This window comes from Thunnus maccoyii, chromosome 21, assembly GCF_910596095.1.
Source record: "Thunnus maccoyii chromosome 21, fThuMac1.1, whole genome shotgun sequence".
Lineage (NCBI taxonomy): Eukaryota > Metazoa > Chordata > Actinopteri > Scombriformes > Scombridae > Thunnus > Thunnus maccoyii.
The window spans coordinates 6053765-6077925 of record NC_056553.1 but is presented as its reverse complement, the minus strand read 5'-3'; the positions used below and the strand labels follow the sequence as shown (position 1 = coordinate 6077925).

The 24161-nt window shown below is 38.6% G+C and overlaps 1 protein-coding gene across 1 annotated transcript in view; it reads right to left on the bottom strand.

Annotated features, from left to right (window-relative positions):
- Nucleotides 1-24161, bottom strand: part of LOC121888462 (cadherin-18) — an 88800-nt gene that overhangs the window by 47036 nt on the left and 17603 nt on the right. Inside the window, exons 2-3 of the mRNA XM_042399971.1 lie at nucleotides 21335-21897; nucleotides 6159-6453 (exon numbers count right to left, since the gene is read on the bottom strand). Of these exons, the coding sequence (XP_042255905.1) occupies nucleotides 6159-6453; nucleotides 21335-21565 (526 nt within the window). The 5' untranslated portion in view covers nucleotides 21566-21897. The remainder of the gene's footprint in view (nucleotides 1-6158; nucleotides 6454-21334; nucleotides 21898-24161) is intronic.

Sequence of the window (24161 nt, the reverse complement as noted above, 5' to 3'; positions counted from 1 at the left end):
CTGGTTTTCCAGAATCAGCTCTGTGTGCTGTGAAGCCAGATGGGGCAAAGAAACCGTTAATATGCTGAACTTCCATGTGACAGGGCTCTGGCTATTATTTTTATTGCTATGTTTGATGTTTTATAGCCACATGTGGTCCTATTGAAGGCCCAGGGTCCAGGGCCATGGTTCCCAGTGTAAAAATGAATGTTATTTGGCCAGATACTGTGGTTAGCTAGCTAACAGCCATTATGTGAACACAAAACCACTCAGATTTAATAGTGACAAAATGGCCACTTTCACAATGACCTTGTGATGGAGCATGATCATATAAAAAATACAGTGTAATCATACAGAAATACAATCAGTTGTCCACAGTCACTGTTGCACAATCATTTAGAACCTGCAATGTGTGTTACATCACCTGAAAATCACTGGACATTTTTCAACTGTTAACCCTCAAATGGAAAAATGCTATGAGCACAAGTGCTGGTCTTTGTTTTCATGATATTTGTATTACAAAAGATGACAAAAACAAAGACAAATGATTTCGAAACTTAGAGGGATGGTTCATTATTTACACTTATTTAAAACTGTGTGTAAGCCACTGTGGTTCAATTTAACACTTGAAGGGTTGCTCAAATAGCATTACAGGCTTCATTAACCCATTATAATTGCATGATGAGTGCATTGTAATTGCACTACAAGCTTACATAATGCATTAATATATGTAAATATCATAGTATGATGGTGTTAGCAGAAATAATGTATGAACTATCTGCATCAAAGGGGCCTGTAAATCTTACGGACACTTTGCTCTGTTGTTATCCTTTGGGAATTAAAGTAAATGAAACAAGTGAAACTCACTCCACTGTATCCCACCAGATATGAGTGATGCAGGCCATAATGAACCGTGTACTCCACAGCATGCTTGGGCACTCTGAATCTCTATCAACCTTGCAGCGAAAATTGCACCGGGAATTATTTGGACTTAATCAATTCTGGGATTGCTTTGGAAGTTGAATCACTTCTAAATCATCTATCTAAGAAAAAAGCATTAGTTAGCACTTAATTTAATTGATGAACTTTGAGTCATTCTGTGTTAATGGCTTAAGTAAAGAAAATCCTCATCTGTGACCTTTTGCATGATTCATGTTTTTTTGTACAATTCTGTTTAGGATGGTTAATAATATGATCACAAAATGGTGTGTATAAATGTCAGCAGCTTTTATGTTTCGTGTGGTAACTGTAGTAACACAGTCATTGCATATTCTGACCGATAATGCAGCCATTATGCACCGCTAATCGACTGTTCAGTTTGCTTGCAATTGCTCACAAAGCACTTCAACTTAGGTGTGTTCAAGTACTGTGCTGTATGTTTGGAACTATTAAGGTGATGAGTGCGACATTAAAAAAGGTCTGACTCTACTCATTGAAGTGAACACTCAAGAGTCAGTATGCAACCGTTTGATGAAAAAACTTTGAAAAATCTGGTTCACTCATAGCACAGCTCTGCTTGAAATCTGGTTGTAAAGAGTTTTAAGGTCACAGCTCCTTTTTTCTTGTAATAGACTTCCAGGAGAGTAAAGACACTTTACAATACTACCAAAATTAGACTTTTGTAGTCTGTCTTATAGGGTGAACTCTCTCTGTTAGTGCTAACTTATAAAAACTGAAACGATTAATAAAAAGTATTTATGACTTTGCACAGGTCATCTGGGAGTTTTTGGACTCGTTACACTTAACCACCAAACCCCTTTTGGGTGTAGTGCCTTTAAATTAATTTAGTTATGGGACAGACATTATTTTAAAGAACAAAGTCTGTTTAAAGGTCTTGGGAAGTACTACACATTTGTGGAAAAAAAAAAGTAGTATAAAGCCTTTTGTGGCTCCAGAGGGAGCTGCAAAACATTTTGACATTACATGAATATGAACACATAACATCAAGTGACATCACTTCAGGCAGTTTATCAGATGTTTTGCAGCTCCCTTAAAATGTAAGTGTTCATATTCATGTAACGCTCTATAGTCCTAAAAATCTGGAAAAAGTTATACATAATGCTGGTATGCCGCGGGCCAATAGTAAAGCAGAGATGATCTTGTATTATAAAATGGATTCTGAATTTCTCACAAAAATATTATGAAAATTGTACTTGGTTTAACATATCCTGATATACATTTCCCTTCAGAACCTAGTTACATACTGTGTACCATTTTACACCAAAGGTTTTAATCCATCTATCTCTACTGACCTCATTGGACTCATTGTCGCAACCACAAAACATATAGTAATACACTTTTAAAATATCAGGTTGGGTCTCTGAAACTTGATTACAACTAACAGGTACTTCATTCTTCCTCAGCCTGAGTCAAGGCTTTTGTGCCATTTGCTTCATCCCCACTTTCATTTGGTCAGGAAATGAAAAACTCCCATTTCATGAATCTGTGCCATAATGAAGCAGCAATTACTTAGCAAGATGTTGGATGAGACTTAATGGGTTGAAATAAGACGTCATCTTAAAGGTGCAGTATATAGAATTCAGTGGCATCTAGTGGAACGGACTTTGCAGAAATGGAATATAATATCCATAAGTATGTTTTAATTAGTGTATAATCACCTGAAAATAAGAATAGTTGTGGTTTTGTTACCTTAGAATGAGCCCTTTATATCTACATAGGGAGCAGGTCCTCTTCTATGGAGGCCACCATGTTGCACCGCCATGTTTCTACAGTAGCCCAGAGCGGACAACCCAAACACTGGCTCTAGAGAGGACCTTTCGCAGCCACCATAGGTCTTACATGCTTGGAAGGGAGAGGTGAGGGGAGGCCTATTCAGTTAGTTGATATCTGCAACCTCACTGCTAGATGCCACTGAATTCTACAAACTAGACCTTTAATGGTATAAAATATGTCAATACATCTCTTGATGCAGATGTCAAATGTGGGTTTTCGGAGAGGCCTGACATGAAATCTGATTAGAATTTTGAAGGTAAAACAAAATGTACAAGTACATCTCATAAAACATGGGGTATATGGAGGAGTAAATCAACACTGATCTGTGTTTTACAATGGATCACAGCTTCTAATAGAAACCACATTTGAGAGACACGAATAAGGGAAAATAAATCAAAAGTACGTGTTCAGTCCTGTATGGAACCCTGAATTTCTATTTTGTTTTGTTTATTAAAGGTTTGACACTTACCCATGTGTGCAATTCTACTCAATTTTCCAACATTCATTTAATCATAACTGTTTATCTAAACAAACCACCACCTCTGCCTCCGAGTTGTGAAACCACTATTAAACAGTGATTTTCCCAGAAGTGATATGGTTGACAGGAAACACTGATATGGTTAACAACTCCATTTAGAGACATTTCAGCTGGGAGACATACAGAAGAAGGAAATTGATACTCCTTTCATCTAGCTTTCAAAAAATCTGATTTTACCATTGGATGGGAGGTATGAAACAGTAACATCGGACTATCTGGCACATGCCCAGCTAATCAATTTAGACAGGAAAAAAGAACATCGCAACCAATTAGCTGCCACACTCCCAGACAGCCCCTTCCTGCACTTGGGAGCGCCCATATTGACAAATGCTGGGGGATTAGTGCTCTGGAGTGTGAGGACAGTTGATTGTTACAGCCGATTTGACGCTGCAGACGCTGAACCGAAGAGGGATTACTTTAATGTACATGAGCAAAAGAGGGGGCGGGGAAAAAAAAGGCTAATTATTTTCCCCTTCACAGTCCTTGATTTCCTCCCTTGGGTCATCAATGGCGATTGATTCTTTTTGTGCAACCGATGATGAAGTTTTCAGCGAACATTGAAACTTTAAAATGAGTAGTCTCGTTAGAACTAAACGAAGGATGCCAATACACAGATTAGTGACTCAAGTATATTTTCATTACCCTCTTATGCATTCATTTAGAGTTAAAGATGATTTATGAAATAATCATAATCATTTAATGAAATCATATATTTATTTAATGAGCTATTATACTCATTACTCACTTAATGAGATAATATACTTATTTCTCTCTTATAGTAGCAACAACACCTTTATATACAGTACAAACCTAAAAATAAAATAGTCAATAGTGCGCCGGTAAACATTATTCCACACACAACGTGCCAGAACATACAGTGTAGCAGTCTCAGAAGAGATTAAGACATGTATTTGACACATCCGACTTAGAAACAAATACTGACTGGCAAAGTTGTATGTGTGTCAGGCCTGTCTGTTCATGAATATTCATGAATGCAACCAGGGAGATATTGACTGTTTATAAAGAGGGCGCCTACAGGTCTATTGGGGTTTGCATATTTAATCGGTTTTGCACATTTCCATCTTCTTGCTGCAAGAAACCGATGAAGCTGTTCACTCCCTCTTTGAGATATTTTCTAGTATTTCAACTTCTTCTGAGCGAGTGAAAGGATTATTTTAGACAGACAGATATAAATGGAATGTTTTCGACAAACTCTCAGCACCAGAAATTTGCTATCTTATAGTATATTTGAAGCAAAATTGCCCTGACAGCAGTTTGGCCACCATTTGGACAACCTACATATGTTTTGAAGGAGTGCTGTGAAATATTTGAGTACCATACTTTTGAGCTATTGTGCTGTGAGGCAGAATCCACTGGACTGAGAATAGGGTGGCTTTTGTTCACTTGAGCTAAAAACAGAACAGTAGAATAAAGAAATAAAAAATAGATGTTTGCCACATGATGCTGGGCATTGCGAAGAGCAACAGTCTCAGAGGAGGTGGATAGAGGCTTTTCATTCTTCCATGATGTGGAGGACTCCACAGTCTCGATGGCGGGGATTGCTGTGAAGGCACTATTGAGTGCTTTATAAAGACCTGCCCACCCGGGAAAGCATCACAATAACCAGAAAACAAAGATGGAAAAAGAGGACTCGGCTGGCTTACAGATGATCAAACATTCTGTAGAACATTATCAGAGAGAGGACAAACCAGAATGCTGCACAGGGTAACAACATGTTTGATGCAGGTCTTTATACTAATACCTCCTTTTAAAGCTTCTTAGAGCAGCACATGTCATGAGTCCTTTTGAAACATACACAGGATGTAAAGTCAAAGGTCTTGCCATAATAGGTTAGTCTTTACTGTGGGTATAAAATGGATTACAAACATGACGAATATTTCAAAGCAACAAAAATAAAAAATCAAGTTCAGTCAGTTTTTTCATAGGGGTGTAACAGTACACAAAATTCATGGTTTGGTACAATTTCTGTACAGCACAAAAAACATTTTGGTCTTTTATTTTCAAAAATGTAAACATCCAACAATGGCTCACTGGCTGAAACTATTACAGTTTAGTTGTGCTGCAGTGGAAACTGTTGCTGAAATTGTGTAGTTGCTCTGCAGTGGAAAAAGAAAACCTCTCTGTTTCTTGCAAGGAGTCAGCACACCTGCTGACAGCTGTTTTACACTGATTTATGATCTAACTGTATATAAAGTAGTTGAAACTAGTTTCACCTCCAGTAGCTACAACAGTAACATGCTGCTCTAACACTGATGCTTCAGTATTAATAATCTAATGATGTCATATATAATAACATATCACTCAGAGGGATGAAACCACTACTTCTACTGCAATACCTTTTAACTATATTTTCTCTCTCAGAAGTGGTTCTTACAACGTTCACAATCTGACCACGTCAGAAATGAAATGTTTTTATCATTGTTCTGAACGGCTTCACTCAAAGGTGACAGTCACAGACAGGGGGGAGGGGGACGGGGAGATACGGTATCGTTTCGAGATAACGGAGCTTATTTTAATAATAGTGTTGCATTTGGTCAGCGTTACGGGTCTCTCGTTTGTCATTCTGACAGCAGTGACACTAAGGGGTAACCGGGGTAACCAGGCTTCCTCAGATAAGCCGGCTAGCATACATCCATGAGCACGCTACAGCTAAGTGGTGCACTGCCAAAACATTCCAGGTGGAACTCGTGCACTGGAATTATTAATTATCAATTAAACTATTTTGACAGTAATTGTTTGTGTCATGGAGCGTATCCTCTGTATGACTGCATGCTACAAACTGTATCGTCTTTACCGTGACAGTTCAGGGCGGGATTCAGACAAAGGTTTCTGCTGAAGGTAAAGCACAATCATTTGAAGGTCCAGTTTATTTTGTAGCACTACTCACCCACTTCAGACATCTCTGGCACCGTAGCTACAAAGGGTCCATCTGGAAATTTGGGTGCATTGTCATTGATGTCTTGCACTTTGATGATGAATTCCGACTTTGGTTCCAGTGCCTCCTCTGTGTTGCGGTCCAAGGCCTGTGCATGCAGGACATAATGTGTTTTCCTTTCCCGATCCAGGCTCTTAGCGGCATGAATATCTCCTGTCACTTCGTCGATGAGAAATATAGTCCCAGCTCCCTCCCCGCTCAGAATGTACCTGACGGATCCATCGCCTTTATCTGAGTTTGAGTGAAGCTGCAAGGGAAACCAGACAGAGGGTGTGAATACAAAGAAGAGAATGTTGCCAAAATCACTTCTTGGGGCAGTTTTTCGATTCACGTGTTCAAAATATGATTTGTGGTTGTAAAAGTTACAATGGTCACAGTGCACTGCTGTACAATGGCTGCAAGATAAATGCATGAAGAAGCACTTTTACTATTATGTCAGAAAGTTAATCATACATTTTGGTGAATGGTTAATTGCTTTCAAGGAAAAAACACCAGACTTTAGATGGTTCCAGCTTCTCAAATGTGAAGATTTGATAGAGAAAATAATCATTAATCAACAAAATAATGGCAATAATGGTAAAAAATAAGATCTGTTCTGTATAAGAATAAACTGTAATTCAAATCTGCTACACTTCCATACAATCTGTACTGTAATATGGCCATTTACTGTAAAAACATCTGCGCTTTACATAGCTGTAACCATTACTGCACTGCATATTGGCCCTCTGCCCATGTTTCTGCTGAAGAATACCCCCATCATCTAACTCAGACATCACATTGTTCTCAGGCTTGACTGCACCTGAGCATTGCTAAAAGACATGCATCTTCAGAGATTAAGGGTTTGGGAGAAATCCTTACAAGACTGTTAAAGATGGAAGAATACTGCCTCTTTCCTAACAGGAGAGAAAGGAATAAGGGAAAGCCAAGCCACTTGTTCAGCCATAATTGATACCAAGAGGATTAAGACTTTCATGCCAATTGCTCAGCTGGGTTGCAGTTTTAAACTTCATAACTATATTTTACAATACCACTGAATTTCCAAACCAGGGCACCATGGTATCATCAATTAAACTATTTCATTTTCATCCATGAATAAAACATGTTATGAAACATAGATTTTTTTTTTCCTTGAGGAAAATCTCATAGCTGAACAGAACAGAACAGAACAATCCATTTTCATTGAGCATTGAAAATGCTTTACATAATGGCGGTCCTGGTGGTATTATTGTATTTTGTATTTGTAGATGCACAACAATGAGGTGTAAACCCAACCTTTGAATTCCAAAGCACACCTCAGTCTAGTCTCAAACAAGATTTATGCAAGTCTTTGGAGAACATAAGATACACGTTCTTGCAGTGAATAAATAATTCATGCTGTGTTTGTATGGAGATAATATGTTACTCTTTCTCCCATTATAATCTATACAGAGTCAGGAGAAGCCTGGATATTATAAAAAACCTGTTTGCAAAGTACCAAAATGTAGAGGGGGAGACGACAACAACAAAATCATGTAAAAACGGCATAAAAAGGGACTAGCTTTGACATGATAAACCATAATTACAACCTCTACTACAAACGCGGGTCATTTTCTGTTGAACGCCAATTAGCAGCATTGGTCAGATAAAAGAGAGTAGCCCTCAGCACTTTAATATGATGAGTTTTCAAAACAACACGGAGCTCCACAGACGTAAAATCACCTGCGCCTGAACTGCAGGTGCATCAGTCAAAAAACATAATAAAATAAAAACAATATTTCAAGTTGAGTTGTTATATTAAAATTATGACAAACAAAGACAGATAGGAACAGCAGACTCAGGTTGAGACTAATCAACAGGGATATGACTCAGTTACTACTGTTGTAGTGATTTGGGTAAGTGCAACTTTCATTTTTCAATGAAAAATCAAATGTGCTGATTATGTTGTACAGTACAACGATGCTAGATGCAATAAATGGCTTTAAGAAGTTGTAATAAACTCTAAAAGCCTTACTGATGGTTCTTGTTTCTGTGCCTTGGACGAGAGTTGAGTATTTTACATGTAACATCTAAAATTTCTAAATAGGGCTGACTATTTAGGAATTAGATGTGCATGTCTAAGCAAAGAGTACTATGTAATTCCTGCATTGTCTTTGATTGGGAACAGTGCTGATACATCTGATCAGGTCTGGGTGATATAAACGATACAAAACACTGATCGCAACAGAAAATGTCCTCTGTAAGAAAATTAGAAACATCAACATATTGTTAAGTTTTGTCAGTGCTTGACAACAGTACAACCCATTAAATCACAGGAACAAAGCTTTTTCTAACCAATCATTTCCCGAAATAAACACAGGACAGTTGGTTGAGTTAGCTAAAAACACTACTCGCTATTGTGTGGTAACAAAAGTCGGACAGTTATGTGGGAGAGATGAGCTCTCCCTCTGAGGAAACCTTTTTGTGTCGGCACAGAGAATGACAGCTCGACAGTCACAATAACTTTAAAAACGCTGTAGTGAAAATGCAGCAAGTCAAACACGAAACAGATTGGTGATGTATGTATGTCATCTAAGCTGGAAACATGCGCCAGCAAGGACAGAAAATACCACATATCACCTGAAGCATTACCACCCAATAAAGCATACAGAGTGCAAGTCTCACACACCAGCAATTAGACCTATCCCCTGGAATAAGCAGCAAGGCTCTCAGAGAAACACCCTTAAGCAACAAACTAACATTACTGTTTGCTTCATGTTGTGTTTTTTTTTTTTAATGACAAAATACATGGTGCCAATAGTATCTTTGAAGGAATAATGTTAACTAATAATCAAAAAACTGATTTAAGGATTCCTGGCTGTAAACATGTTGCGAAGCAGGAATCATTGAGATTGAAGATTACACATTTAAAGAGATTATCTGTTTGAAGCCCTTTGTTCTTTTTCAGGTTCTGAATCTCCTACTTGTGAATTTTATATCGTGGTACGCAGCATATTATCTCATACATTAAAAATCATTGAGATAAACAATTTTGCCATATCACACGGCCCTACATCTGATGATACATGATGATTTACATACGTTATCCGGCAAAGCTTGCAAAAAAAATAACTGGTCAGCTGCAATGATCTTGCTGTAAACACATCTGACTGATGCAGTCACTGAACTGGGACACAGCTCGAGTGTTTTGGAGTACAGACTACAGCTGAAAACAAGACACTCCACTTTCATAGTAACCTAAATTTAGAAACAATTTATTATCATGCTGTTCAGTTTTATTTAGAGCATTAAACACCGCAGCCATTATGAACCAAACCACATTGTACATATTTTTCCTATCTGTTTGTTGCATAATTGATTACTATATCAGCTAATTCTCCACTTGACATCCATTAGATATCTCTTGCTGGGAGATATGACATAACTGGAAAGCCTGTATAGCTAAAAAAACAAAACTCAATGAATGTGCTTGAGTTGCATCACTGACCATGAAGCCCAGCTCTGACCAGCTGTCTTTTCCAATCACTTTGTACAACGACGGAAAAACAAATCAATAATTAAAAAAAAGCAAAAGACTTCAACATTATTTGTGCTAAAAATGCTCAAACATACATAGAGACGAGTTATTTAACAAGTTGAACAGCTGAGGTCCTCAGGCCACATCTAATCAAAACCTGGACTAGCAAATAAATTACTAATTAGAAAGCTGCTGTTGATTGCAGGCCTGACTCTTGATGAGAGCTGACTGTCCTTTCCGTGGTAAATATCATGCTTGTAATTAGATAAGGAGTCAAAGATCCTGTTGAATCAGGTAATTAATCAGTTGCTAGATTGTAGTAATGTGAAACACTATCTCCAAAGCGAGGACCAAAATGTGTTTACACATCAATGACAGTGTAGACAAGTTCTCTGTTGACACGGTTTGACACCACTCTGCGGTCTCTAAATTTTTAATGTAGCGAAAGACATTTAGAAAAACTAGATTCATGCGCTCGCTGTAGTTCGGTAATCAATTCCTACCTAAAGATATGATCATTGAAATGCAGAGAATCAAGAGTTATTACATAAAAAAATAGTCCACCTCCATTCTGTTCAGCTGCACTCTACAACTCCAGCTCATAAATGTAATTTCGCCTCCAGTCAAAGTACTAATTTAGCCATTGACTTCTTTTGCAGAAGCCAATAAATCATGCTCGGCAGAGTGTGAACCAATGATGCATATGGCGACTACCGCCTTCCAAAATCTATGGGTGATAAAAGTGTCAACAGGTTGCGGGCCATTACACAAACATCACAGGGCTGAAAGTACAGCAGTGTACGGCCAGCTGAGAGTTAAAAATATGAGGATATTGAACATTTAAATACAAAAAAAGGGTTAGGGTTATTGAGAAATAAGCCTGATTAAATGCTTTTTTTCAGGTGTTTTCAGTTATGAGGTCTTGGTTGGTTTTAAAATGATCTTAATCTCACTTAATATCACTGTCTTGGTCATTTGTGAATATATTTTATATATATTTTTTGGGTATTTTGGGTGACTGATATGGTTTCAAATGGGAAAAAAAAGGTAAATGCATCCACTGGTCAGTTCGCTCAAGACAGTCAAGTCATTTCCAAAAATCTGAATCAACTGCAGCCTTTAGGAGCAGGAAAAGAAAACAAAATATGAAAACTTATATCGATAGATATTATGCAGATGTATCTCCCGGCTGTAAATGAACTGCACACAACTTGTTCATGTTAACTAACCATCTGTGACTGCTTGACGCCAAAGGAAACCAAAGAGATTAGAAGAAGTAAGTTGTGTCCAACTTTTTCTGGTCAAAATACCCCCTCAACTATTTATTTTTTCAAATCTTTCCCTTCTCAGTCAAAGCTGATGGGCCTGGAGCATATTTTCTGTCACATGATTTCAAAATAGAGGGGCCTCTACTGCATTCAGCGTCAGCGGTGGGATATTTTATTTATACCTCATTAATTTTGATCACACAGAAAATTTCATGAGTACCCGCCTTAATGTAATTAGCGTCAATTTTGTTAAACCACAGAGCGGGCTTGATGTGAGCTTAACATACATCAGCTATATGTGTGGCAATCCAGTGTAGAGGCAAGGATAGCTGCAATGTCCAGTCCATGCAGTAAATAATGAATGGAAATGTATGAAAATCTCTGATCAGTAATGCCTGGGGAGGCATTGTGAGAAAGGGGAAATTATGACCTCCGCAACCTTGTTGTTTTGTCATCTCCCCACAAAGACTTAGAAGAATCCTTTTCCTCCACAGGGCATCAAAACAAGGGATTGTGTTTATCTCTCTGTCTCTATGGGTGACTTTATTAAAGACTAGTGGAATAGATGACTGGCATGTGGCTGGTGGCTGGCAGCTGGCAATGCATTTCTGAGGAGTTTAAAGAGATCAACGAAGTCTGGGGCTCTAAAGTCGCTGGTGAAAACACTTCAATCTCTGGGAGAACCTCACTTATAATTTCATCATATGCCCAGAGGAGCAACCTGAGAGAAAGTGCATCTTCTTTTGTTAACAAGCTAGATGTTTTCACTGTTTGCTCTCTGTATACTCATTGTCAAGAGGAGCCTTAAAGTGTTTGTGTTCACAAGCTAATTGGTGCTCACAGACAAAACGGTTTACCTTTGGCTCTGTCGTACCACTTGTCAGGTGTCTAAGTCTGACAGAAATCCACCTCTAGAGTATCATTTCTGCAACATTAAATAGTATTGTTACTGGTGTAATGATGCTGGATAATATAATAAACTTAATGGGTCTCAAACGTAATCAAACTAAAGCTGTAACTTCTGATTACAGTTGTTCAGTCACACATTTAGTCCGCTAGAGTCGATGACAAATGAAAAGTCACAAATCACGACTAACAAGAGCACAGTGTGGAAATTACACTGATGAATAACAGAGAAAATGTGGAGCTGTAAGCAGTAAATATTGGTATTGATCAAATATGTAAGCAATTAATTTTGTTTCTTGATTATCAGCTAATCATTTCCCCTCAGAATAGATACAAATGTAACAAGCTGACAGATGTATTGTAAATTATTACATTAACCAGCCTTTCTTAGCATCACATTACTGTTTTAATTGACTTAATAACAACAAAAACTAATATAATAACCAGATGCATTATTCCTCCTACTCTAAGAGGCAAATCCATTATTAGTTAATACTATCTCAAAACCTATTGATAAAGTAATAATAACTAAGCAATACAGCTGGATGATACAATCTAATATCAAAACCATGATAAATTGATAATAATAATAACAAATAATGTCAGTACATGTCATATATTTTGGACTTCTGGACTGGCCTTTTGGCTTACTGGATTGGTTGAACATCTGGTTATAACATTGTTCTGTTTAGCTATACTATATTTAATTATTTAATTCAGACTTTATTCATCAAAATTTGGGTTAGTAAGAGATTGAAAATGTCAGTAATTTGATACCTTTGGTTCATAATCTAGGCCTGCTGGATAATTAAATATGATCTGTAACTGCATTTCTTTCTTTCTTTCTTTCTTTCAGCCTAACTAAAGCAATGTTTCATTGTTTACATTAAAGTTATCACATCATCCAGCAGCTATTCATTCCACCATTTGTGTCTGTTTTAAGAAGGATCTCTTACAAACACTTATTAGCACAAACTTTTATGGAATGAACGGCCAAAAGGCGGCACTTAAAGCGTGTAACTTGTGCAAAAACTCTCTCTATTTCTGTGAAAACAGAACAGTATGCACCATTGCAGCATTCAGTCTCGGTTTAGACGTTACCAACACGCCAATTATTCTATTCCTGCCAATTCTTCTGCTGAATAAATATAGAGCTGACTGGCCACATGGTGCTGCGATAATCAGCCAAAATGCTTAGAAGTGGCAGCAATTCAAACAGACATAAATCATTTCCCATTTCAGGTAGAGTCAAGAAAATGAAATTCATCTCCTTATATCAACGAACTTCAATGGAGCTTGGGGAATATCAACTTTTTGGAAAAAGGTGTACATGACATGTAACACAGTTTTAATAATTACATAGCGCCGCTGGAGGACACGCTCTATTGAGTGCTATCCAGATACATTATTAATTGCTACACAGCTTGACCTTCATCCATTTTGCTCTTCTACCTATTTTCTCCTCTTCACTGGCTTTGTCCTTTTCATTTTACAGATCCTGATAATGTATGTGCCTGGTTGAATTGCATTATTGGTAAATGCCCTTTGTAATGGCCTGGCCGTATTCAACGCACAAGATCCACATAATGTATGTGCCTCGCTATCCTTGTTTGCTCTCCGGTTGTGTATGAGGATGTTGGTTTACCGCTGTTATGTCCACTTATCATGAGCTGTGTTTGAAAGGAGGTAAACAAGGAGAATATCTCTCTATCTGTGGCAGAAAATGAGCAAGTTCAACATAAAACTGTGGATGTGACAATTACAAGAAATCACAGTATCACATTTTATACCAGAGGGAGGACATGAAATATGCCAAAATACAACCACAGAGGCTACATTTTAGCTGATTGATCCCATGCTGATTTATAGTCGATCTTCCAGCAAGTTGCAATTTCACTGAGACATCAACTTCATGACATATCTAAATGGGCCTACAGGCTACAGGCACAAATAGCCGTTTATGCACCACTGAGAGCTCAAAATCTTTGTTTATCTGTGTTTTCTACGTTGTGATTTCAAAACTCTTGTAATCAGACAAACGCTGGACAAACAGTACAGCGACATTTACCTCACGTTGGTTGCGAAAGATTCGTTAAAACCGCATGACTTTGAAGTTGAAAGCAGACCTCGCCGATGCAGAATTGGGAGTTGAAGGTGGGAGTCAGGGTACAGAGCGTTTATTCCATCAACAATGTGCATGGTGAGGTGGGGGGTGATGAAGGGGGAGGAGGGGCGGCCGGGGGGGGGGGGGGGGAATGAGCAGGCTACGTGCCCTAGCTGATGATCAGTGCCTTGGCTTCATATTTGCAATTAGCGAAGGGGGGTGGGTTTGTTTTTGATTAAATCTCGGCTCTTATACTTCACTCAAGAGGACTTAATCACTTTTTATGTGGGCGTGCTTGATTGTCTGATTATCACCACATTTTGACCATGCTCCCTCCCAATCAACTCCTCTGAACGGCCCCCTTCTCTTCGATTGATTTGTAACAGTCACAGTAAACCCTGATGATGGAGCGCACCACTAATGACCATACATCAAGAGACAGTGATGAGGGGCGTGCTGAAGACGTGCCGTCGATGCACATCGTGGAGATCCGCCCTAATAGTTGTCCTCTATTTTGACATCTGCTGGGAGAAACAGAATGAATCGTTGTCTTCCCAGCAGGATGGTTGGCTTCTTGATGTACAGTAATGAGATTATTAAGAGTCTCGGAAGCAACTCTGACACTCATTTAATGGCTCTGCCTCTAACTGCTGTTAAAATTTGATATTTGAATGAGACAGAACTGGTCAGCACATCAGCTTTAGGAAACATGAAGTTTCTGCCTTGTTTTCTGACAGCGAGTGAAGGCGAATGGTTTTAGTCTCAAGTGTGTAAATGGTGCTAATATGTTTGAACGTCTCAGCCTGTGGACAGAGGAATGCACTTTGGAAATTATACATGCCTGCACAGACAGCAGACATGAGCTTCGAGTGTTATTTTCTGCATTTGCTGAATCAATGGAAGTGGAAGAACTCAATTCACTTGGTTTTCTTTAGGCTTTTTTTTTTTTTTTTTCATCTTTTTAGTCTATGAAAGTGTGACCATATCAAGGACACAGCATTAAAGATACATTTCTATCCCTGACTGCATAATGATGAGCCTTTCCAAACAAAGACTGTTGAACTTAACTCCTTATAAAACTGGTGAGGGAAAAAAAAAATCAATGAATCTCTTTTTCACAGAAAACTGAATGTACACTTGAAAAACTGACTCAATGAAACTACTCTTATATAATCAGTAATTATTTAAAGCTACGCTAATCTTAAAACTTTTTAAGGTAGTAAAATTGTGATTCCAACTTCTTCAATGTGAGAATTCACTTCTTTTCTGTGTTTTATATCATTGTAAATTGAATATCTAAAGGTTTTGGGGACTGTCGGTTGAACACGTCAAGCAAATCTGAAGATGTCAGCTTGAGGTCCGGGAAACAGTGATGGGCTTTTTCACACAATCGATTCATTTGCTCATCAAAACCAATATTTAAAAGCTTAATCGATGATGAAAAACAAATCTTAAGTTGCAGACACGCATGTACTTCCACACCCATGTGTGCACGTTTCAGTTAAATAAAAATATCTCAGTGTCTAACACAGTAAGTATCTTATTCCTGCCATTTCCAGAATGTCTCTCTTTCCATCAACGCCATGTAACAACACTAGCTGTGAAATGTTCCTTGTTATTTCATATAACACTTCACTGGTTAAACACTGAAAACATTCCAATCTACATACACTTGTTTCCTGCATGACAAAGCGTGGGTGAAAAGCAATTTTATGTAAAAACCTCACTTCACTTTTTTTTTTTTTTTTTTCCATTCCCACTGTTGAGCTATTACTGTACATACAAGACAGTTGCCTGATTCTGTCACAGCACAATCCATTTTTAGATGTATGAATAAAACATTTAGGCACCTTTCTTAGAGGTTGCCACTTTGCTCTGCAAATAAACACAGGATAAAACAAGGGGTATTCCTCCTAGTTTGGGTTGAAGTTCCCGTTCTGTCAAATCTAACATTATTTACTGCATATTTTAGCAGCAGCTAGACACCAAATGATGGTACAATTCAAGGTTTTCTGACCAAGGATTGAGAGTTTGTGCAGCTTTTTATCCAAAAGCTGCACAACATCCTCCAACTAAGTTACAGCAGACATTTCACTGCAGTTCATATTCATTCAGGGTTTGGGGATTTGCATCGTCTTCTAAAAATTACCATCCAGTCTGTAACCTGCCTGACTACTTCAAAGCGCCATGCTGAGCTGATTGACACGAAGACATTCACACCTCCCTTTGGAGGAGTAGGTTGTCTCCTGTCTCATATCTAGAGAAGCCCTGTCCCCTACCAAGCATTTGCGTCTCACTCATGCACAAAGCTGTCATTTCCCAAATGCATCAGCCCCCCCAGAAAGGTGTCATTGGGGATTACGGCATACCTCAGGGGGATTAAAAATGTTCTTGACAGGCTGGCCGCTTCACTTATTCCCAGAAGTCGCTCTGTGCTATCCTTTATGTGAGAACGTTAGTAAAAAAAGTACACATAACATTTCCAGCTGCCAAGGCCAAGTGAAACATAGCGGTATGCATGTGTTATGTTTGACCTTGCAGATTTCTTAGCATACGGGTGCTTTTTATATTGACCGTGCAATAATTAGAATTCCATTTCTGTTTGCACTATTTATCACATACCTTATCGTTTAATGCCTATTTCAAAACTTGACATATTTTTTGATGAAATCAATTATCGACAAAGAAAGTGTTGGCAATTCCCTGTAGTAGATCTGCTCATTTGCTGCTTGCTAATGTCCAGAGTTTTTAATCAAGCAAAGGGAGGAAGAAAAAAAAAAACAAAAAAAAAATAATAATACAGAGCAGTACGTGCCTAGTGCATTAATCCTCCCCCTCCTCCTCCTCCTCCTCCTCCCCCGTCTTTGTCTAATTAAGGGTCATTCTGTCTCCTGGCCACATTAGGACACTGCACACCAGTCCCAACCCACATAATTAAATGTTTTTTGTGCTAACCATCTGGAGACCTCATCTCTTTAAACACGCATGTCAAATTGATTCCTTAATAATGTTTATGTTTCTTCTCAGTGGTTTATTATCATCCAGGATTAGCTGTTTATGTTTGTTTTGCTTTCATCAGCAGCACTCACCAGACACACACATATATGCACACGCATGCACACACACACACACATAGAGAGAACAACAACACCCTAAAGGTAGGAGTAGAGCTAGCAATCAGCCAGCAAACCAAACAATCATAAACTTCAAAGCAGTGGATGAATTTAATGTTAGAGTAACCACGTCTTCATGCTGTTAGTGCATCGACAAACTGACGCTTTGAATGTGCAGCAAATATCGCTGCTATCATATTGTCTGATTCTCAGGACACGACGCTTCATAAATGCTGAGGGATTGTTTTTGTTGGCTGTGGGATTTTATGGTTCATTCATGCATCAAATAATATTAGCAAATACATGTTTCACCAACAAATAACCTTTTTTTTCTCTGCTTTGTCAGGCTAGTAAGGACATTTGTGATTAAAACCCCAGGTTTATTCAATAAACAGACTTTTGAGGTGGAAAGTGATATTTACTCTTGCTGTTCTTTTTCCCCTCACGCCCTTTTTTTCGAAGCATGTCATCCCTATTTTCTTTCTTTTTCCCTTCAAATCATACAGTTGTTGAAATACAGACATATGTGCAGTCAGAGGAGCGTTCTGCCTTTCTCATTCTCTTTCTCTCGGAGTGCAGTTGAGGGGATTAGTCTGTGCCTGAGTGCCTAGAATAATGATCACTGCAGCGGAGAAACACATTTTCACATTTCAGGAGATAAGGGCAGGCAATCTGCAAGCAGAGGACTTAACCAGCTCCCTGTGGCTTATTGTGGAGCTAACAGAAAAGTCGCCACCAACCGCCAACAACCGAGCTGCACTGTACCCTCAGCAAGAAGAACACCCACTACTATTACTACTATTACTACTACCCTACACGTCCCCCTCCGCCTCCCCCTTGACCTGCAGCCCCATCACTGCCAAGAACACTGTGTCACAACAGCCTGACTATCAAACTGCTCTAAGTGTAAACTCATGTCAGTCTTGTCAGCATCACTGCTAGACTAAACAAACAGTATTCAACATGTACTGTAAATACATCACATCTAATTGCTGTTCCCCAACAGCCCATTGTGTCCCTACACTCTGTCACTACAACCATTAAAGCGGCGCTACTTAATGTAAGATCACTATCGAATACGTCTCTCCTAATCAGTCACCTGATTATTAGTCATAAATTATCATGTTTCTTACTGAAATTTAGCTTGATTTGAATCACAGAGTGGCTGTTCTTACTGAGTCAGCACCCTTGAATTTTAAATTCATTGATGCTCCCAGAGTTGATAAGACAGGAGGAGTAGTAGCTGTTATTTTTTCAGATTTATTTCAATGTAGGCAGGTATCATTTGGAGACTTTTCATTGTTTGAATATCTTGCTGCTGTATTGAAATGTTCCCCTCGTGTTTTACTCCTGACTGTGTACACAGACTGCCATGCATATTCTAGTAGTTTCTTTGATGAGTTTGCTGAACTACTGTCCATAATCTCTATGGAATATGACTGTCTGTCTATATCAGGAGATTTGAACATCCATGTTGGCAACCCCAACCATAACGATGCCAAAGAAGTAAACAACTTACTTGACACCTTTGGACTGTCTCAACATGAATCCAGGCCCACCCACAACCAAGGGCATACCTCGGATTTATTTATCACAAGGGGTTTTAAATCATCATTTGTTGCGGCTATTGATGTTGCTCTGACTGATCATCTTTGCATTTTCTTTGAAATGTTTATTACTCCTGACATTCATTTTAGATTGAAAACTAGTGCACTGTTTGCAGAAACTATTTCTACTACCTCAGCCTCTGTTAATGATCTCTTAATTAATTTCAATTCAATAATTGTGAATGTTTTTGATGTCATTGCTCCTGTAAGGATGATATCAACTTCTGATAAGCAAAAAGCACCGTGGAGAAATGCTGCAACTGTAAAAATCCAGAAAAAAGAGTGCCGGAAAAGAGAGACTTCATTCCTACAATCTAGATCGGAAAAGTGCTAGACAATCGTTCTTCTCTGATATCATCAACAAAAACATTAATAATGCACGCACTCTGTTCACCACTGTTAGGCTGACCAGCAACCCCAGCACAAATAGCTCCTGAACTCCTATCTGCCGATAAATGCAATGAGTTTGCCTCCTTATTTAGGGATAAAATTCAAAACATTAGACAAACTATCAATAGCTCCATGTCAAACAAAAATGTGTCACCACTACATCTGTATAAAAGTAACTTGATAAACATGACCCAGTTTAATGCCATTGACTACAGAACTCTTGAGGAAACTGTACAACATCTTAAGCCTTCAACATGCTGCCTTGACACTCTGCCAATGAGCTTCCTTAAAAATGTCTATAGCTGCTTGGCGACAGACTTACTGCAAATAGTTAACAGCTCCCTCCTATCAGGCATTTTTCCAAAGGCCTTAAAAACCGCAGTTATTAAGCCTCTACTAAAAAAGAGTAGCCTGGATGCTTCTGTAATTAGCAACTACAGACCCATATCAATTCATAGATAAAACAATCGAGAAAGTTGCAAAGTTAACAACCTTTTAACCTCAAATAGTATCTGAGATGAATTCCAATCAGGTTTTCGACCCTGTCACAGCACCGAAAATGTTCTTATTAAGGTTCTAAATGACATTTGCATGAACATTGATTCTGGCAAAATTTCAATCCTTGTGTTACTGGATATTAGGGCTGCTTTTGACTGTTGAACATTCAATACTATTAGACAGACTGGAAAACTGAATTGGACTCTCTGGCATGGTCTTAGATTGGTTCAGGTCATATCTGCAAGAAAGGGACTATTTTGTTTCCATTGGTAACTACAAATCTGAGCAAACTAGCATGATGTGTGGGGTACCTCAAGGTTCAATTCTGGGGCCTCTTTTATTCATTATTACCTCTACATGCTCCCACTAGGCCTCATTATGTATAAGACTATCAAATCTAAATTTTAACACCCACATAAAGTCAATAACAAAACTGGTCTATTATCATCTTAAAAATATAGCAAGAATCAAAGGATAAATGTCCAAACAGACCTTGAAAAACGAATTCATGTTTTTATTTCTAGTAGGTTAGACTACTGTAACAGTCTTTTTTCAGGCCATCCCAAAAAAGCACAGAGGAAGCTACAGCTCATTCAGAATGCTGCTGCTGGAGTTCTGACAAAAACAAAGAAAGCTGAACTTATTATACCAGTTCTCAGGTCCCTGCATTGGTAATGCATTGATGTGCTATAGAATTGAATTCAAAATACTACTTGTCAAAAATAACTTGCCTATAAATCACTTAATGGTTTTGGGCCAAAATACATCTCAGACTTTCTTCCATCCTATATACCCAATAGACTTCTTCATCAGGGACCAGGCTGATAACTGTTCCTAGGCCTAAAATGAAACATGGTGAAGCCTCATTAAGCTATTATGCTACACATAACTGCCCCAACTCTGGCTACTTCTAAAAACAGGTTAAAGACTTTATGTTCACCTCTTCCTTTAATTGTTGCTAATAAATGCACTATGACTCATAGCTGCACACTGACTTTTATTCTTTTTTATGTCTTTCACACATTGTTTTTATCTTTTCATCTTTCTATGCTAGCTCATTTTTATCTATTTTATGTAAAGCACTTTGAATCGCCTCTGTGCATGAAATGTGCTATACAAATAAAATTGCCTTGCCTATGTTTTTTTCACTGTGAGAGACATCAAGCTCTCTGAAATGACACTAAAATTACATTCATAAAATTCTCTTAACTATGAAGCACACTGGTTTACTCTATCCCCATTGCACTACTGCCCAATTTCTTACTGTGGTGGTTCATTTCCCAACAAGAGATCAAATCCAGATTCATTTCCCACCGAGAGACCAAATCTAATGTTTCAGTTCAAAGACAGCTTCATGTCGAGGTCTATTCTCACTTTCAAACTTAATCCAGTCTTGCGTAGCTGGCTTCCCAGAGTGGTAGACATGCTGTGAGGCACCCCTTAATCACAGAGAATAAAACATTTTTTGGACATTATCATGAGAGAAATTCCGCCGGACATTGTAGTGATGGAAAAAAACACACATCTTCACAAATGAACCTGAATTTACCCATCAGAAGTATGTACAATGCTGATGTGGCAATCGGCCTCAATAGAACAGCTTGCTACTGCTATAACCCATTTCTCAATAAACAAGAGGAGACACAAAAATGCTAAGTAAGCTGTTCAAAAGCAAGTTCCCCAGGATCAAAAGATTCTTTTTTTTTTTTTTTTTTTTTTACAGTTGCAGTCAGTTCAATGAAATCCTACCTTTCCCACATACTGCGCATCTGGTCCCATGTGTTCTTCTAAAACAAAGAATTGGTTCCAGATCCAGCCACGCTTAGGCCTGTGGTGCACCTCCGTCTCCCCGTTGGCCAGTTTGGTCTGGTTCTTGGAGGGCACTTTGGCGGGGACATGGTGGCTCGCCCCATAGCACCTCTGGATGAAGCAGAGGCAGACCAGAAAGGGACAGATACAGGAGGTGGTGGATATCCTCATGGTGGCGCACGTGTCTGTAAAATTATCCCTGTGTTCCAAGGTGGCAAGCTCCTCCCACCACCGCCGCCACAGCCGCCACCACTAGCCACCGCTGCAGGTCCGTGAAGTAGTCCAGGCAAACGAGGAATCTAAATCCAGACTATGGAAACAGTGGTCCCGGTAAATCCTCTAAGGTTCATGGCCCAAAGCCGAAGGTTTAATAAAAAAAAAAAGAGCCAGATACATTTACATTATGGAATTTCTCAGGCTGTGAGACGTTGTGTAAATGAACGTGAACTTCTGGGTAGTTCTACTAAGAGCAGAGGTTAATCCCGGAAGCCATTCTGGATTTCCTGGGAAAGAGAAGAGAGGAAACAGAAACAGAGATTAATTTGATGGATATTAGAAGCTAAATGTCCACTAATTCCCTCCAATTAAATTGCGACTCATAAATCCTTACAGATGAGGACATGCACTTCAAACTGGTTGACTGTGATAAAGTACAAAGAGGCAACAAGAAATCTCTGTTCAGTATTCAGGACATTTTTGCAATTATGCAAATGATACAAACAAGTTTAGACTTGAGGAGTTACATTGCTATTAAAAGGTTGTCCATGCCTATAAGGTCAGAGCGTGGTTGGTGACTGATACTGCCCTGTGAGGTCAGAGTCATGTATCAGAGCAGTGCAGCACTGGCTGTGCTGCCAAAGGAGTTGGCTTTATTAAAAAAATACCTAAATAAAAGGTTTGATTTGGGTGTTTTAACATGGCCGGGGCATGCTGCGAGGCTTAGTGTGTGCCTCAGCATGGTGAATAATAAGTGTGGAAGGAAGAAATACATTTCCTATGATAAGGACAGACATCAAGCCACTCAAATGTAAGGCATGGGGTGATTTTTAGAAGGCAGTGGAATGGAAACGACAGAAGGAAACAGTTTTTTAAATCAAAATTACATATTGAAGATGGCATCGAATTGGTAGAAATAACAGCAAGCACTGTTGAACCCCTAAGTTAGTGAGCATTTCAGATCAAGCTTCCAAGTCCTGCGGTCAGAAGAATGTGCACTACACCTGCATGTGCAACTCAGTGGTCTCTAAAGAGAAGCTGTTATGGAGAATCATCTTGTTTTAAGGTGGATTTTAAAGTAAAATGTGTTATTTAAGTGTTGCTGAAGCATGAAGCTGGCACTCCCCACTGCTCACCAATTTGTTTTTCTATGCTATGAAACTGCACGCAGAGTATGCCAAGTGTCCTTGGGAATAGATCCCAACAAATACATTGATTTCATCTGGCAATTTCATACAGATAAATCTGTATAAGCATTAAAAATGAAAGTAATGGAAACCGAAAGACGTGCTTGAGCTATTTTATTAGCAGGGTCGCAACTATATAGTTTGTCCTCTGTTGGCAACACACTGATCACCGGGAGTTACTTGAAAGCCTCACACAACTCACAGAGCAGAACGGAGTCTGCATTTGTGAGTCTGTTAGGTGTCTTTGTGGCAAGGTGCTTATTTACGTGTGAAATACATGATTTGAATTATCATAAACCTTGCCCTTTCATTTGACCTTTTTGTATAAAGTGAATAAGCCTGACATCGGTCGAGCCAGCTTATTTAGTCAGCCACTACAGTCAGTCACCTAGTCTCATACAGTACACTCAACAGCACAGTAGTTGAGTGTTGTAAAGCCTGTAGACAACCTTCAATTTACGTTTATTTATTAAACAGTCAGTGAGACAGTTCTAATGAATAAATGAGCCTAAATGGTAAATGACCCTATCATTTTCACCCATGTCAGTATAATGCTGACAGCCACTATAAAAAAAAAAATTGCACATGCTTGCAGTTTATCTGTTGTTGTTAAATTAGTTCCCTAGTTTGTAACAGCACTAGAAAATGCCACGGCTTGTCAGTAGAGTGGAATATAGCTGAGGGTTGTAAAGTGTCATTCTGCCTAACTGACGTAGCGGTAAATGCTGTATATTCATGTCTTGCATGTCAGTGTGTGCAGTTTCAGTGGGTGCATTGGATTCATACATGTCTGATTTTCACTGTAGATATTATACCGGAAGTTTAAAAGAAATACACATGTGCCAAGCCATCCATCCCTTTCAGACAGACATGAAGAGACTATTGACTATTCTCAAATGTATGACCGAGGGCACTGACTCACATCTCTGAAAACAATAAATTGACCACAATTAAAAACTAAATGGTTAATTTCTTGCATGAAAAAGCAAACTGCTTTAGCTGAAATGGCTTCTAGTGAAACTGAACAACTTTTGGTAAAATATGTCATTAATGCACTTCACAGACATAATCAGTAATTTCAGTAGTTGAAAACCAACTACCTGTGTTTACAAGTGAAGCTAGAGTGATTCATGTGAAAAGTGTAAGTCTAAACCACAAAAAAGTAAAAAGTTTCACCTTTTTCCATAAATGATAATTAATAACAAAAGAACAACCACAGTCTCAAATACTATTTGACTTACAGCAGGAGAGTTGGTCCAATATTCAAAATGCTACAGTAGAATAGCAGCTTCGTGGGGATTATAACGAGGACAAACACATGTATTTGATATTTAATAGGATATAGGAGCTGACAGACTTCAAAG